Source organism: Monodon monoceros, unplaced genomic scaffold (genome assembly GCF_005190385.1).
Source record: "Monodon monoceros isolate NGI ecotype Baffin Bay Population unplaced genomic scaffold, NGI_Narwhal_1 Super_Scaffold_21, whole genome shotgun sequence".
Taxonomy (NCBI): Eukaryota; Metazoa; Chordata; class Mammalia; order Artiodactyla; family Monodontidae; genus Monodon; species Monodon monoceros.
Window position 1 is genome coordinate 71799551 of NW_021703778.1, and position 17861 is coordinate 71817411.

The 17861-nt window shown below is 53.3% G+C and overlaps 1 protein-coding gene across 3 annotated transcripts in view; it reads left to right on the forward strand.

Annotated features, from left to right (window-relative positions):
• The first annotated feature begins 6246 nt into the window (after nucleotides 1-6246).
• The window catches only part of PAQR5 (progestin and adipoQ receptor family member 5), an 88520-nt gene continuing 76905 nt past the window's right edge, over nucleotides 6247-17861 (forward strand). Inside the window, exon 1 of one of the 3 annotated variants that reach the window (XM_029236674.1) lies at nucleotides 6247-6406. Coding sequence is in view for 1 of the 3 variants with exons in the window: in XM_029236678.1 (XP_029092511.1) it covers nucleotides 6383-6406 (24 nt within the window). In the remaining 2 variants the exon portion in view is untranslated. Of the gene's footprint in view, nucleotides 6407-15233; nucleotides 15729-17861 lie in introns of those variants that run through there. The other 2 variants (XM_029236678.1, XM_029236677.1) reach the window with 2 other exon arrangements.

The window sequence follows — 17861 nt, forward strand, 5'->3', positions numbered from 1 at the left end:
TCCCTCTCTTTAGCAGCTCCCTCCCCGCGCTAAAATATTTAGCAGGGATTTCAGGAGTATTCTCAAACCCAGCTGTGGTGCAGAAAGTTACTTGAGAGTGAGGGCGATGGTGACCACTTGCTTTTAGCAGATTCCCAGATCTGTGTGTTAGAAGAAAGACATCGCACTTGAATCTTTAGAGGGCAAAAAACCCCACAAATCATGTAGGCTAGGTCTGACACAGGCTGAACCCAAAGGGACTTTCTGGTATTCATTCAGAAACCACCTCGAAAATAGCTGCACAACAGCTTTTGAGGAGGGAGAAATTCGAGCAGGGCAGAGGGCAATCTAATGCAGATTCAGCCTTTAATTCGTGGAAGTCACTTGCCCTTTTAGGAGTTCACTGTTCCTACAATACCCAATAGATCTCTACATCCCTGTATTCTAATGTAGGAAATTGACTACAAGCATGCCCTATTTCCCATAAGTGGACCATTTCTCAAAGGCTCGATCCTGTGAAAGCCTCAAGATTGGCTGGCTAATGTGAATAGGAGTCATATTTTCAATGTTACCTGTAGGATATATGCTGTGGTGAATCTCAGAGCAGATGTGCTCCAGGGAAAATTGTATATATATTTAATTTTTGGAAATTGAAATGTACCCTCTGGTTCCCAAGGAAGACTGTAGCACAGCAATTGATGGCACAAACTCTGGACCAGTCCCGAGTCCTGGCTCTGTGACCTTGTATAAGTCACTACCTCAACTTTCCAATCTATGAAATGGGGATAAAGATAGACATAGCTCTTGATGAGCGTCAAATGAGATTCCGTGTCTACAGAGCTCTGGGTACCTGGCCTGTAGTAAGAGCTTGGTAAACAGTGGTTATGACTGTCACTTGAAATCCTCCTGTCAAAGTGAAGCCTTCTCGCTCTGCCAAATGTTTTGTGTAAATCTGGACTTCCGCGCCTTAAGCAGCCAGGTACGTCACAGGGCTGATCAGCTGTCCCGAGCTGCCCTGCCCAGCCGGTCAGCCCCCAGGAGAGCACAGGGGAGCACTTCTGTCTCCACCTCTCACAGCTCCTGAGCTGGGTGGGGACAGAGAACACAGCAAGGCTTCTCCGGCCTTTCCTGAGAACAAACTTCAAAAGGTCCACACCCAGACTTTAAGAAAGCCTCAGGCCCAGTGCCAACCCCCCTCCTCCCTGGGGTCAGCACTCTGTCCCAGCCCTATTTCTCGAACTGTCCTTGCCCATCCAGGCTGCCATTGAGGTGGCTGTGGACAGCACTTGGTCACCTCCCCAGCTCAGGGGGAAGACCCCTAAACAGAGGGGAGGAGGCCCTTGCTTTTGGCTGAGACCCACCTGGGTTCAGCTCTCTGCCCTGCCTTTTACTAGCCATGAACCTAGTCAGGGTGTTCCTGTTTGACCCCGCAAATATTCTTTTTTTTAAAAAATAAATTTATTTATTTGTTTATTTAATTTTTGGCCGTGTTGGTTCTTTGTTGCTGCACGCGAGCAGCAGAGTTCTCTAGTTGCGGCGAGCGGGGGCTACTCTTCGTTGCGGTGCATGGGCTTTGTTTTTCATTGCAGTGGCTTCTCTTGTCGCGGAGCACAGTCTCTAGGCGTGCGGGCTTCGGTAGTTGTGGCACACGGGCTCAGTAGTTGTGGCTCGCGGGCTCTAGAGCGCAGTCTCAGTAGTTGTGCACGAACTTCGTTGCTCTGCGGCATGTGGGATCTTCCCGGACCAGGGCTCGAACCCGGGTCCCCTGCATTGGCAGGCGGATTCTTAACCATTGCACCACCAGGAAAGTGCCCCCACGGATATTCTTATTATTGGATAAAATAATGTGCAGAAGAGGTGAGGCTCAGAGGCTGAATAACCTGTAAGCTCTCCGTTCCTCCGTTGCCCCATAAAGTGGGCACACTGAGTTAAAGAAGGCTGCCGGGACTGGGTGTGCAGAGACAGGGCCTCATCCACAGGTGGGGACTGCAGGACCTTACCCCGCCTGTAAAAGAGCTCTACCAGCCCAGCCTGAAGGCCACTGTTTGTCTGAAACTTTAGCTTCTTTCAAATGCAAATACTTCACTGAGGCGGCCCGCATGAGGACTTGTGCTCATTTACACCTGGTTTGAATAGGTGCCTTCAGGAGCCTTTCCTGATCTCAAGACTAACAATAATTACTATTATTATATACTCAAACAAATATTTATTGCACAAACAATATTACAACAATACCGGAAGTTAGAAAAAGAATCACCCACAATCCCAAACCCAGTAAACGGGCGTTTCGGTTTTCCTTCTTTCCCCCCCAATTCCCCTCCAGCCCTTGTACATGCACACATACAACTTTTTCACAGCTGGCCTCCTGCCTGGTGCAGTTTTGCACTCAACAGAGTATCATCGGCGCTCTCCCATGGCGCAACGGTCTTCACGATTAGCTTTTAAAATGGGTGCGCTGTTGCTTACCAGCGCTCTAGAGCTGCACACGTAGGTTCCTTCATTTGCTGCTGTTAGAAGGCTGAAACTTTGTTCAAAGAGCGTTTTCATTCTTTGAGGATTATTCCCTTAGGATGCATTCTCAGGCATGGGGTTGCGGGGTTAAAGGGGATGGATATTCGTGTGGCTCTTGAAAGAGAGCTGAGTCCAGGTTTTGCCCAGAGCTTGCAGAGAGCTGGTGCCTGGGGGCTGAGAGAGAGCCGGGGGTCAGGGAGGGGGAATCTCTGGGTTCACTGGGGGCAGTCAACACTTTGGGGGGTGGCAATCCTTATAGGCCGTTAGCCATGCAGGAGAGGCAGCAGCCTCAGGCTGAGAGCAGAAGCCAGAGGCGGCCCAGAGGAGCTCCCGTCTTCCCACCCCTTCTGGAGTGCTTGACTGCCCTCCAGCTCTGCAACATCCAGCCCCAGTGCCCCGCAGGCTCAGGGGGCTGGGAGAGGGAGAAACACAGGGAAGTGGTGAGCAATGAGCGGCCCAGAAATCAGGCAAGAAGTGCAAATGCCATCACTGCTAGGAAAATCCACCGCCATCGCTGGGCGCTGGAGCCGTCGGGGTGGGCGCCCCCTGCCCCCTCACACATTTATTTGTATTTATATTTGCTGCGTGCTGGGCCAACCCAGGGCACCTTGGGGCAGGACGATGACGCAGACGTGGCCTTGGCTTGCTGGTCACTCCAGAGTCAGGCAGCCGAGGGAGTTGCCCTACCTGGGGCCCTCCACCCCGGCTGCATATCAGAATCACCTGGGGAGCTTTACAGAAGACCTCGGCCCACCGCCAGAGATTCCCACTGAACAAAAACAGCACACCTGGGACTCCCCTGAAAAGGTGAGTCTGCCTCCTAACCTCCAGTCCCTGTGACTGTGACTTTATTTGGAAAAGGGGTCTTTGCAGACGTAATTAAGGATCCCGAAGTGAGATCATCCTGAATGCAATGACTGGTGTCCTTACACAAAGGGGAGAGGACACAGTGACAGAGGAGAAGGCCACGGGAAGACGGAAGCAGAGACTGGAGTGATGCTGCCACAACCCAGGAACTCCCGCAGCCACCAGAAGCTGGAAGGGACGTGGACACACCCTCCTGTGGAAGCTTCGGAGGGAGTGTACTTCTGCTGACACCTATCTTTGGGGCTTCCAGCCTCCCGGGCTGTGGGAGATTAAGCTTCTGTTGTTTGTGGTAATTTGTTACGGCAGCCCTAGGAAACTACTACCAGCACTGCCCACTTGTGTGAACACAGTGGCTGAAAGGAATGCTCTTCGAGAAGTTCCCATCAACCACATGCTCTCCCTGAGTGACCATTTCTGCCTCTGTGAAAGGAAGCGAATGCTTCCAGCCCTGATGAGATGATGCCCGGGAAAGGGCCTTGTCAGCAGGGCAGCTAGGACAGTGTGCGGGAGGTGCCGTGCCAGATCCGCCACTGCTGGATGAATCCTAGCACCTTTCCCGGCCTCAGTTTTCTCAAAGTGGAGCTGTAAGCCCTGACCTGATAATGCCATCACAGGCAAGATAAGAGTGGGAGGGGCTCTGATGGCTTAAGTTAGGGTTGGGTGCAAGGGAGCCGAGAACGCGCAAGGGACCCATGTTCTGCTATTAAGAGGGGTGAGAGTCTCTTTGGCACCGTTCTGCCTTCAGACAGCCTTTTGAACGAAGAGGACAGTCTGGGCCCACCCAGGAGGAGCTGGCCGGGCCCCTGAGGAGTAGGTGCCTGGTTGGGAAAATAACTTCCTATACCTGCACCCTAAAAGCGCAGGTGCCAGGGAGAGGCAGAGGGAGAGATGGGAGACTCCAAGTCATATGGATGCGCAGGGCTAATCTCCCAAAAAGGATTATATGAGTTACGTTTTATAAGGTGTCTGGGGCTTCCCTGGTGGTGCAGTGGTTAAGAATCTGCCTGCCAATGCAGGGGACACGGGTTCGAGCCCTGGTCTGGGAAGATCCCACATGCCGCGGAGCAACTAAGCCATGCGCCACAACTACTGAGCCTGCAATCCAGAGCCCACGAGCCACAACTACTGAGCTCACACACCACAGCTACCGAAGCCCGCGTGCCTAGAGCCCATGCTCTGCAACAAGAGAAGCCACCGCAATGAGAAGCCTGCGCACCACAACGAAGAGTAGCCCCCACTCACCGCAACTAGAGAAAGCCCGCGCTCACCAACGAAGACCCAACGCAGCCAAAACTAATTAAAAAGAAAGAAAGAAAGAAACCCACTGACCATTTCCCTTTATGTTGGGAGACTCATCTTCCCTCTTTTGCTTCCCAAGCCACACACCCGGAGGCCTGCAGGGGGCTGGAGTCTGGTGGGGCACTGCATCTCTGTTCACCTTCCTGGTGTCTGTGTATGGCTGGGATGTGGGGGTACCTGTACCTGCTGCAGCGCCTACAGGGTGGGGACGAGCCAGCTCTATAGGCTTCAAGCAGCTCATGCCCCATTCTGTCTCCGAAGCCCCTCGCTGCCATGGGCATCAAAAGAAAGCACACACCCTTTGCCTTCCCCCTTCAAAGGCCTTCATAGCTCATAGCTCATCTAGTCCCCCAGTACCCTTGGGAAGGCAGAGCAAGCATTAACGAGGGACCTGCCTGAGGCCACTCTGAATTCAGCATAAGCTGGGACTGGGATCCACGCTCCCTTGTCAAGCTCTGGTTTGCACAGGATGACTGCCTCCCTGTCGGTACAGCCACATCACTTGCCCTTCAAGAACTTAAGTCTGAGGGGACAAGCTAGTCCAGACTGAGAGGCACACACACAACCCCTTTACAAGATATGTAGCCACGGGAAAACCTAATGAGCCGGATGCTCACTAGCGTGATTGAGGATCCACAGAAAGGACCTTAGCGATCACCAGCTGCAGCCCACTCACTGCAAATGGGGAAACTGAGGCTCAGAAAGGGACAGAGATGTGCTGCAGGTTACAGAGCTAAAGGGAGGCTAGAGCCCAGGTCTCTGGACTCCAGGTCCAGTACTCCTGCCACTGCCTGCACACCTAGCAAACAAGGCGAGGCAGGGAGAAGGAGCTCAGATAGCCTGGGGCCACAGGTGGGGTGCACCTCCACTTCAGTCTGGGAGTTTTATCCAAAGAGTGGACTTTCCTGAGTTCCTCTGGGAGGGGGAGGGGGGAAGGCAGGAAGTAGCTGCAACCTGTTCCTTCAGCACATGGGAGTAGCCACGGAGTCTGAGTGGCGGGGGTCAGGGGGTGATGTTTTTTCTTTGCCCTCTGTGTGCCTTTGACTCTTATCACCGTGTCCTCTGAGTGGCAGAGGTCCAGGCCCAGCACCTTCCAGACCTGGGGAAAGGTTGAGGGTGGCAAAGCACCCCCCTGCTGGGGCACTCCCGAGACAGCTGGGTGGAACTGATGACAGGGGCCCAGAGCAGCCAGGAGCCTCTCCCACGGGGGAGAGTTCATGGTCGGGTGGGGCTGCGGGCACCCAGTTGTTTTTTTCCCTGTGCTCCACCCTATGCATTCTTCCGAAGAGCAGGCTCAGTGGCCCTGCCCTCCAGGAGGCCTCGGGGCTCCCAGGTCTCTGCCCCTGAAAGTGGGGGTGGGCATGAAGGGCGTGGAAGGTGCAGGGGAGAGGGGGCCTTTGGACACCCCCGGCTCCACCTGGGCGCCGGGCTTGCCTCGCACCGCAGGTTGGCGAGTGAGGCGGCGACCCTTTGGAGGTCACGGAGCCCGGCGTGGCTGGCACACTGTTAGGTGCAGGCCCCACGATGGGACCTGTGCCCTGCCTCGGCTCCTCCCCCGCCCGCCCCTCCCGGCCCCGCCCCGCGCGGGAGGGGTGGGCGGGGCCCGCGGGGAAGCGCGCCGACCTCCCAGCCAGGTGCAGCGCGGGCTGTCCCGTGGCGGACGCGGCCGGGAGGAGAGTTCGGGTCTCCTCCTGCCTGTGCTGCGTCCCTGCGCCTTCTCAGCCGGATGCCCGAGACACTCAGAACCCAGGTAACCGAGGGCGGGACACCCCCGCGGCACGCGTTCTCCCGCCTCCCTGTCCATGCGCACCCCGCCTCGGCGGCCGCCCCCCAGGCTCCCCGGAGCCCGCCGGCCGCTCCCCGGGCGGCTCTTGGAAAGTTTGCGCCCGGAATGCCGTGCACCGGACGGCGGCGAAATGCAGCCACTTTTGCCTTCGCGCCCTCCGCCCGGGAGCCGATGCGGTGGGGTGGCCCCGGTGCACGGGGTCTCCGCTGAGATCGGTTGGAAGTTTGCCTTCTCGCTTTTCCCATCCCTCACTCTTCTGAGCGTTTGCGTCCCTCCCCCCGTGTCCCTCAGTTCCTTTAAAAATATGTATATATCCTTAGATGGGGACGGCAGAGTTGGCGATTTCTTAAGGGATGTTTACGTTTGTGCTTCCCGCCTCCTCCGGCCAACATGTACGATAGGAGACTGTACTGAGCCAGACAGGGTGCGGGTGAGGGGGCGGCCCTCTGCCGGGCGTGGGGTGGGGGCCGGGCGCCGTCTGGGCCCTGCTGAAGTGGGTGCCCAGCCACGGGGAGTTCTGGGCTTTTGTCTTGTCTCCCGCAGGTCACAGCCCAGCGGGGTATCCTTGGCTCCCCCAGCACTCCTCGAGATGAGCACTAGGGAGAGAGGGTAGGCAGAGGCAGGGATCTAGAGCGACCTCTATAACCCTTGACGATTTGAACAGAATGGGCTTCCTCTTGCCTTGGCTGCGAGGAGGGCTCAGCTGTGTGTGGGAAAGGGGATGAAAGATGGTCCTAACCACGCAGAAGCAGAGAGGACAGGTGGGGGAGGTCAGAGCATCAGAGAAGAGCTAACAGCACTCACGTGGACCCTTCCTTGATTTCATCCACACCCCCTCCCTAATTAACCGGTGAGGTAGTAGGTCTTAATCCATTGTCAGATGAGCAAAAAAGGAGGCTCCAAGAGGTTAAGTAACTTGCTGGAGAAAAGTGGTGGACCTGGACCACAAACCACAGTCAGATGGTTGGTTCTTAATTTTTCTGGGCCCCTGATCAGCAGGGGTTCATTTCTTCTCCCCCTCCCTTGAGTTTCTTCCCCTGAAAGGGGTAGGCCCAGAGAGTGCACCTCCAAGAAGAAATAAAATCTGGTCAGGAAGCTCCTCCAAGAGAGGGCCGACTCCTTGCTAAGCTAGGAGGTCTGCAGGAGGCGAGGACCTGTTTTGTTCACGGCTGTAACCATAGTACCTGGCACTCTCGGAAGGTGCCCCACAAGAATGGAATGAATTAACCTGAAACAGCAGAGCCTCTTTTCCAGCTGATGGATCTTTGCCCTTGGTGAACAGAAAGGGCATTCGGAAAAGTCAGACCAGAAATGTGCCCAATGCCATCACTGCGGGTCCTTGAAATCCTTACCCCACTTGGTTCTTTTAAGCAAGTGAGCACATCCATAATCCCATGTGCCTTTCCAGACAGCCAGGCTTTCACCTTACCCCCAATCTACTTCTTGTCAGGCTAGGAGAAGCAGCAGGAAGTGGGTTCCGTGCCCAACTTAGCCCTGCTCTAGGTTGAAGGCAGAGGACCCTTGGCCCGTCTATACCAAAGTCTTACCCATCTCTCCAAGAAATCTTATTTGGAAACTCTAATCTTCATTGCCTCTTCCCTGATCCTTCCATGGGGCAACCATGGATTCAGGTTGGATCCATGGATTCAGGGAAGAGGACTTGCTTTTCTGAGCCTCAATTGCCTCATCTGTAAAATGGGGACAATAGAATCTGCATGGCTTTACATGAGAGTGTGTGGTCCAAAGCGCTCTGCAAGCTGCAAAGCAGACTGTGAGAGACGATTTTTCTTTCCTCACAGGTTTGTTAGCCTGACCTCCCCAGGTGGGCTGTAAATTCCTTCTGGGAAGGGATCACACATCTTGGTATCCCTCTGAGAGCTCTCCTCATTGTGAGCACACAGTAGGTTCACAGGAATGGAAGAGGAATTGCTAAAATTGGTGAAAAATCCACCCCTGCCCCCATGTAAGGAGAGGGGATAATCTACAATACAGGGGAGGGTATAGGAGGGATGGGAGGGGTCTGAGATCCAAGACCAGGAACGAATGGGAAGGCAGGGCGTAGCGGACTTTCCATGGCAGTGCCCTGAAGACTTTTGAGGCTGTGCCAGGAACCTTATAACCTTGGACTCCTTGGCAGATGTGGTGTCTGCTTTGGCCCGAGGACAGGCCAGGACACCCAGAGCTGACCAGTTCTGCTCCTTGGGGGAGACCACTGAGAACGTAGCTGGGACTCAAGCCCCTGCACATCCCCACTCCCATCCCCCCCCCACACACACCACCTGTTCCTCCCCAGGGGTTTGTGCACACGTAGGGCCCACCCAGCTTCCTACTGCCTGTTCCTGGCTCTTAACAAGAACCCAGTGGAGTAAGACCTTTAGACACAGAATATCTCAGCTGGAATAAGCCTTAGAGGTCATATCTCTACACCCCTTCCCTGCTTTACTTTCCATAGCGCATATCACCATCTAACATCCTGTATATTAAGAATATTGAAGAATCTTGTTTCTTGGCTGTCTTCCTTGTTAGAGTATCAGCTCCATGAGGGCAGGGCTTTCGGTCTGTTTTATTCTGCTCTATTCCCAGGAGTCAGAGCAGTGCCTGGTGTGCAGTGGGTGCTTAGTTAATATGCGTTGAGTAAATGAATACATCCAGGCCACGCTTCCTCATTGTACGGTTGGGGAGACTGAGGCCCAGAGACAGGAGTGACCTCTTGAAGACAGAGCTGGAGCTTTTCTTGATTGGACTTGAGTTAATTCTAAGCTGGGTCTCTGTCCCCTGCACCAGGTTGCTAGGGGTGCTTAGGAGCTGCCTTGGAAAGAACCTTCAGACCAGGTGCCTCCAGTTACTCAGAGGGGCAGCTCCTAGCTAAACAGATCACCATCCACATAGAGTGATTTGAGATAGCAAAGGGGGGAGCGCTCCCGGTTAGACCCCCATCCCCAAAAGAAACCTCCTGATGCTGCTTTCCAAAGGTGGGTGGTGCCTCTATTAGTGGTGAAAACAGTGCCGTCTCCAGGCAGCCTTTTCAGATTCCCCAGGGCACTGGACGACCCAGGCGGACAAGCCAAGTCCCTGGCAGCCCTGGGGAAAGAGGTGGAGCTTCAGATCTGCTGGGTCAAGGATAACAAACCAGTCTGAGAAGACGCAACCAGATGTGTGGGCCAGGAAGAGCGAGGACATTATTCTGCCCAAGGCGTGGGAGAAGGTGGGGGGCTCTTAGGCCTCACTTAGGAATCTGATGAGTGGTTTTCTGGAGGCCCCAAGAACTTGAAATTCTGAGGCACTGTGTCAGGACAAGCAGGATGGAGAAGCTTGCGTGTGTGTATGGGCGGGGGGATAGGGTAGAAGCTGGAACTATCTATGGGATAGAAAATATGGGAGACACATCCACAAACACCAAGCAACTTCAGTCTCCCTCCCCACCCCATCATTCTGCTGGCCAGTGTTGTTTCTGTAAAGGACTTTTGTCTGTGTTCTAAGGGAGAACTCTAGGCCGTGTGGAATTGATTGGAGGAAAAGATACCTATGGCAAGAAGACCTCCCAAAGAGGTTATTGCAGGAACAAAGACAGGAGATGGGGTCCCTGGAGGTGTATTTCCTCCTGACACTCACTGGGAATGTAGACCCTTCCTAACTGCTTGGAGGAGCAGGGGTACATTTTTTTTTTAATTTATGTATGTATGTATGGCTGCGTTGGGTCTTCGTTGCTGTGCGCGGGCTTTCTCTAGTTGCGCCGAGCGGGGGCTACTCTTTGTTGCCGTGTGCAGACTTCTCATCGTGGTGGCTTGTCTTTGTTGTGGAGCACGGGCTCTAGAGCGCAGGCTCAGTAGTTGTGGCGCACGGGCTTCGTTGCTCCGCGGCATGTGGGATCTTCCCAGACCAGGGTTCAAACCCGTGTCCCCTGCATTGGCATGCGGATTCTTAACCACTGAACCACCAGGGAAGTCCCCTGAGTTACATTTTTAATAATAGTAATAAGCATGCAATAAATGCTAGTCGGATGCCAGGCACTGTTCTAAGCACTTTACTTGTATTAGGTAGTCCTTACCACAGCCATGAGGTTGAAACCGTATCATCTCCATTTTACAGATGAGGAAACTGAGCTTCAGAAAGGTGGCGTAACTTTGCCCAAAATGACACTTGCAGGGAAAGGGGCACCAGAATTAGTCGGGCTCCAGACCCTGCAGCCTTAGCCTCCATGCTGTGCTACCTCAGTCAGCCAAGTAGGCCACACAGACAGGACAAAGAGCCTGGAGGCCAGGGTGGTCGACACACACGTGGAGACAGGGGAAGCAGCTCCTGTGCAGGCCCCCACATTACATCCATAGGGAACTTTGGCGTTTTCCCTGCTATTGACCCCCAAATCTTCTCCCATTGGTATTGTGGTTTGCCAGATTAAGAGCTGAAATTGATGTTGGAAGAGAGACTCCAGAAGTTGGGCTTTGAAGGATGTGTAGGAGTTTTTACCAGCGTGTTGGGAAAACTGGGGAGGAAGGGAGGCAGGGCAGGTGGAGGGAACAATGATAATGCTTTGCCTGAAGAAATGAGTCCATAATAGTGACTCGTCCTGGGCTTCCCTGGTGGCGCAGTGGTTAAGAATCCACCTGCCAATGCAGGGGACATGGGTTCTATCTCTGGTCCGGGAAGATCCCACATGCCGCGGAGCAACCCAGCCTGTGCGCCACAACTACTGAGCCTGAGCTCTAGGGCCTGCGAGCCACAACTACTGAGCCTGCGTGCCACATCTATTGAAGCCTGCGTGCCTAGAGCCCGTGCTCCGCAACAAGAGAAGCCGCCACAATGAGAAGCCCGCGCACCACAACGAGGAGTGACCCCCGCTCGCCACAACTAGAGAAAGCCCGCACGCAGCAACGAAGACCCAACACAGCCAAAAAAAAAAAAAAAAAAGTGACTCGTCCTGTGTCTGAGGCCACTGTAGCTCCCCTCCCCCCCATTCTTGTCCCCCAGCCACTCCTTATAGGCTCCCTTCCTGTGAAGAGGGGAGACCCTGACATGAGACATAGCTTATGCATTCCTGTCCCTTGCCTCCTTTATTACCACCGTCACTACAAGTCTGGTGGCTTTCAGCGACAGTAGATGGAAAAGTACGCCTGTTGTGACATGACGTGAATCAGTCCTTCATAAATAATGGGGTTGCATTGTCAGTGCTAATGCCTGGACCTGTGCCCTAGTGTCTGGTCCACGGTGGGAGACATAGTGTTGGCTCCTGAGGGAAAAGGACAAGGGTGACTCTAGGTGTTATTCTGAAGTTGTGCAGGATGGCAGCAAGGAGCCAACAGGTGTGAGGGATACAGTCTTTTTGGCAGCTAGGGAAAAAGACAGTGTTCCCCCAAAGCAGTGATCCTAGGTGTGATTTCTGCCCATGCTCTGTCCTCTCACCCAGGGTTTATCTTACAGAGTTGTCCTTTCTTCCGTCCTTGACACCAGGCTAGGACCACCCCCAGAGAGCTCTGTGGGGAACTTGCGTGATGAATTTTGCCTAAGCCTCAAATGGGCATCTTGCCGGGATACACTGTAGCCCCTTAAGACATTCTTCCTCTTTGATTATGTGGGAGCCCTGTGGTCAGGATGACTTTGGTGGGATGCATTTGGAGCCGGCCAGAGGCACAGAGCCCAACCATCACGGGTGTCTAGATCCCAGGGGCCTGAATTCGGCTACTCAGCCAGCTTGCCACTGGTCTTTGAGTCAGTCACTGGAGTCTGGGGAGCCGAAGACCTGGTGTGGCAGGTGGGGAGCCCTGGATTCTAATTTTTTTTAATATATATACTTTTTTTTTTTTTTGTCGGCGCTGCGTGGCATTCGGGATCTTAGTTCCCCCACCAGGGATTGAACACCGGCCCCCTGCAGCAGAAGCTCAGAGTCTTAACCACTGGACCGCCAGGGAAGTCCCCCTGGATTCTAATTCTGACACGATCTAACTCACAGTATGACCTTGGCCCTGTCCCTTCCTGGGCCCCAGTTTTCTCATCTGTAGAAGAGACAGCTTGGCTGAGATCAGGACCAGATACTTCTTTGCTGCAGGGCTGTCCTGTGTTTTGTAGGACGTTCGGCAGCAGCCCTGGCCTCTACCCACTAGATGCCAGTAACACCACCTCTCACTTCTCTCCTGGCAAACAGCAGTGTCTCCAGACATTGCCAAACGACCGCGGTGGGCAGAATCGTCTCTGGTTGAGAACCACGGGGTTAGATGACCTCTGAAGACCCTCCCACTGATTACCCCCAGGACCAGGAAGACACTTTTCTCTTTCAGCACCTGTTTTGGAGATGCTGACTGTGTGAGAACCAAGGAGCCTGTGCATGGGGTCTCCAAGGGCTTACAGGGTAGGATGTGAGCTATGAGAACAGGAAAGGCTCTGGGCCTACTGGGCCTCTTGCTGAGAGCCAAGGCCAAGGTCTCTTTGCCTCCCAGGCCTTGGGTTACATAAGAAGGTAGGGGGCGGGGGAAGCAGGCCTGTCGTTGGCCCAGGCGCTAAGGTCAGCAGCCTTCCAGCCAGTGACTAATCATCTCTACATGCCCTAAGGACTTAGCTGCTCCGTGGTCCCCTCTCCCACTGCCCTGGGAGGGGACACAGGAAGTGAATCAGCCCACCCACGGTGCAGAGGAAGGGGAAGGTGGAGCACAGCAGTGTTAGACCCAAGGGCCACACACCCTTACCCCAACCCATCCCTGGTTTTATTTTGTTTATTCCTCCCAAGTTAGTTGTTTATTAACCCTCCCGCCCGTGGAAGCCCCTTCTGACCTTGTTGCTTAATGGAAGGGTGAAGATTTATCTTCTCCAGGAATGGGAGGAGTTTGTCAATGAATCTTGGAAGTAAATCACTGTTCTGAGGACAACAGGCTCAGAAATTTGGGGTAGTGTTAACCCAAAATGATTGGTTTGGGTTATTCTTTTTTATTTTTGCGGCACACGGGCCTCTCACTGTTGTGGCCTCTCCCATTGCGGAGCACAGGCTCTGGATGCGCAGGCTCAGCGGCCATGGCTCACGGGCCCAGCCGCTCCGCGGCATGTGGGATCTTCCCGGACCGGGGCACGAACCCGTGTCCCCTGCATCGGCAGGCGGACTCTCAACCACTGCACCACCAGGGAAGCCCAACATGTGAGTTTTTGTGTCTGGCTTCTTTCACTTAGCATGATGTTTAAAGGTTTATCAGTGTTGTGGTATACATCAGAATTTCCTTACTTTTGAAGGCTGAATAATATTACAGTTGTGGATTTATCCATCCATCTGTCGATGGACAAGGGTTGCTTCCACCTTTTGGCTGTTGTCAGTATTGCTGCTATGAACATGGCTGTACAAATGTCTGTTTGGGTCCCTGCTTTCAGTTCTTTGGGGTGTATTCCCAGAAGTGGAATTGCTGGATCATATGGAAATTCTGTGTTTCATTTTTTGAGGAACCACCATACCGTTGAGGAATAGGTGTTGGAACTAGATCTGAAGGATGAACATGAGCTCTCCGGGCCTCTAGGTAGAGGAAGAGGGAGGAAAGGGGGAGGGGGAGGAGGGAGGGCAGGGGAGGAGAGAGCCTGGACTGCGGCAGGAGACAAGTGGCACAGTGGTGGTGCTTGGGGCTGGAGATGGGGCCCTGGTCGGGTAGAGTGCGAAGGGTCTTGGACCAGGCGAGGAACTCGAGCTCCACGCTGTAGGCAGAGAGAAGCACTGAAGGGGGTTTTAATCAGGAAGTGATACAGGCCTATTATCATCTTAGATGGACAGAGCTGGGAGTGATGTCACAGATGGTCTGGGAGGGAAAGAGGCTTAAGGCAAGAACCAAGTGGGAGAAAACTGGGTAACGCTGGAGCCTCGTGGTTGGGGCGGGTGGAGGGAGCAGGTCTGGAGGGTGGGTGCGCTGCACAGGGTGCCCAGGTTTGCGCTTTGGTGCTGGGTGAGTGGTGGTGAGGCTGCCGATAAGCTTATAGGAGGAGCAGCCAGTTTGACAAGATGATGAGGGCATATCCATTGGCTTGAAGGGGCCATGGAGCCACCTGGGTAGATAGAGGCAGGATTTGAGGGCTGCGCAAAGCTGGGCAGAGCTAGGTGCTGTAGAAAAGGCGGAGAAGCTGGTCCGGGGCAGGGAAAGGACCGCCATCGGATGGCACAGAAGACCCAGAGGAGTTGGAGGCCAGGACACAGGGAGGCCTCTGCTCAGTACCGCTCAGTCCCTGCCCTGCGTACTTCATATCGATCTGCACATTTTCACTGCCAAGCTCGAGGCTCTGAGCTTGAGGCTGGGCACAGGAGGTGGAGATACAGAGATAAACCCAAGCCAGTGACTAATTCATTTATTCATCCCATAAAGCTTAGAAAATGGAACTTGGCCAATACCTTTGCACAGTTAAATATTGACACAATTGGGACAGGTGCTATGCAGGAGAAATGGAGCATGTTATGAAAGTGTGTCAGAGGACATGCTTAATCTAGGGCAGGGTTTCTCACATCGGCACTCTTGCCATTCTGCACCAGGTAACTCTTTGTCGTGGGGTCTGTCCTGTTTAGTAGCTTCCCTGGTCTCCACCCACGCGATGCCAGTAAGTAGCCACACACAACCCACCCCCAGTTGTGATCAACAAAAATGTCTCTAGACATTGCCAAATGTCCCCTGGGAGGCAAAATCACCCTCAGTTGAGAGCCATTGGCCTAGGGGCCAGGAGAGACTTCTTTTTTGAGAATGATGGTAATCTGAGTTCTAGAAGTTAGATAAGAATCAAGATAAAGCAGGGGTGGGGAGTGGAGGGGAATATTCGGGGCACAGGTAACCGTGTGCAGGGGTCCTGAGGTGGGAAGGAGTGAGGAGGCTGGGGGAGCCGATGAGGAAGTCTTCCATTAGGTGGGCAGGGAAGAGCGGATGGATTCAGGGATACTCAGGAGGGAACACAGGCAAGGGAGCCTCCTGGGTGTGGAGGATGAAAGTGGCTGGAAGCTGGCAAGTTGCATTTTGGGCCTGTTGGGTGAGCGATACCTGGGAGTCCTCCAGGTGGGGCCCTGCGCTCAAAAGAGAGGTCTGGCTGGAGATGCACATTTGGGAGTGACATGCGTGTAAATGATGAGCTTAGCCTTGGGTAGACCAGATGGCCCAGGGGGAGTGTGTGGACCAAGCAGAGAGGAGGGCCTAGAAGTGAGTTCCAGGGGTGCCAGCATTCAGAGACAGAGCGTTGGGAGATGTCCCAGAGAGGGAGCAGGGAACCCGGGGAGCCCGATGCTGGAGGAGCCCGAGGATGCTGAAGGATGGGGGCTGGCCCATGGTGAAGTCTCTGGAGCCTTCAGGTAAGAAGAGAACTGGGAAGTGGCCGCTGGATTTAGAGCCCGGTGGCTGCCATGGGGGAGGTCAGCCTGGGGTCGCTGAGGAAGGGGAAGGAGGGGAGGGAGGGGGCTAGTAGGCAGCTTTTCCAAACCTGTGTCAGCAGAAGGTGAGGAGAGAGCATGGAAATCAGAAGGGAAGTGCGTTAGGGAGGGTTTTGTTTTATTTGTTTAATCTTGCTTGTTTTGCCCCCACCCTCCCTTTTTTTTCCTTAGAAAATAAAAGTACATGGTTCAGAATTCAAAAATTGTGAAGATTTCGCTGTGAAAAAGTCTCCACCCCCATCTCCCTTGGCCTCCCAGTGCCCTCCCCTCCTCAGAGGCAACTTTACCAGTTTCTTAACATATTCTTCCAGAGATATTTCACGCACAGATCAGTAAATGCATATGTGGTCTTTCCCTCCACATGGTAGCAACACTATATGTATTCTTCTACCCCTGATTTGGTCTTTTTCCACTTAGCTCTCTTTTTTTTTAAAAATTTATTTATTTATTATTTACTTTTGGCTGCGTTGGGTCTTCGTTGCGGTGCGCGAGCTTCTCATTGCGGTGGCTTCTCTTATTGCACAGCATGGACTCTAGGTGCACGGGCTTCAGTAGTTGCAGCACGAGGGCTCAGTAGTTGTGGCTCACGGGCTCTAGAGCGCAGGCTCAGCAGTTGTGGCGCACGGGCTTAGTTGCTCTGCGGCATATGTGGGATCTTCCCGGACCAGGGCTCGAACCCGTGTCCCCTGCATGGGCAGGCGGATTCTCAACCACTGTGCCACCAGGGAAGCCCCCACTTGGCTCTCTTGAGAAGCTTCCAGATCAGTACATGGAGAGCTTCTTCATTCTCCTTTACAGCTATGTGATGTTCCATGATATGGATGGCACGTAATTTATTTAACAAATCCCCTGTTTGGGGACATCACAGTGTCTCGCTGAATCTCCTTGTGCTTCAGTCATTTTGCAGTGTTGGTGGGTGCATGTGGGGAAATGTCTCAAAAATGGAATTGGTGAGTCGGATGGTTTGTATTTTGAAAGATATCAGCAGGTTGCTCTCCATAGAATTTATAAGAATGTACACTCCTACCAGTAGTGTGCAAGGACGCTCATTTTTCTACACCCTCCGAAATAGAGTGTTACCAACTTACTGATGTTTGCCAATCTGGAAGACAAAGATAGTTTTTTTGTTTTATTTATTTATTTATGGCTGCGTTGGGTCTTCGTTGCTGCACGCAGGCTTTCTTTAGTTGCGGCGAGCGGGGGCTACTCTTGATTGCAGTGCACGGGCTTCTCATTGCAGTGGCTTCTCTTGTTGCGGAGCATGGGCTCTAGGCACATGGGCTTCAGTAGTTGTGGCATGTGGGCTCAGTAGTTGTGGCTCGCGGGCTCTAGAGCGCAGGCTCAGTAGTTGCGGTGCACAGACCTAGTTGCTCCGCGGCATGTGGGATCTTCCCCGACCAGGAATCGAACCTGTGTCCCTTGCATCGGCAGGCGGATTCTTAACCACTGTGCCACCCAGGGAAGTCCCAAAGATAGTTTCTTGGTGTAGTTTTAATTTGCATTTTTCTTGCTCTGAGTAAGGTTGAACATGTTTTCATAGATGTAAGAGCCATGTGTATTTCCATTTCTATGAACTGTCTATTCATATGTTTTGCCCATTTTCTATGAGGTTGTTGGCCCTTTTCTCATTGAATTAGAGGTGCTCTTTGTGTATTAGGGGAAACTAGTCTTTTGTTGGGAATGTGATTTACAAGCATTTTCCCCCCCAGTTAATCAAGGAAGTTTTTTGTTTTGTTTTTTTGCTGTTGCTGCTATGTCTTCAGAATTATGAACGCTGATGGGAGAGATTTGCTGGGGTGTGGGGGTCCCTAGCTCAGGGGTCCCTGAGGAAGCATTGGAGTGGGTTCCAGATTGAGACCAGGATGGGAAACACCTCTGCTGTGTAACAGGCAGAAGGGCAGGTGGGAGGCCGGTGCCGGTGCCAGGGGGTTGGTGGCAGCGAGTTTCGAGAGCAAGGGCAGATATGTGGGTTCGTCCAGGCATGGGATTGTGTTAACAAGTTATCAGAAAGTTAGAGGGGAGGAGGACTACTGTATTAGCGAGAGAGTGATCAGA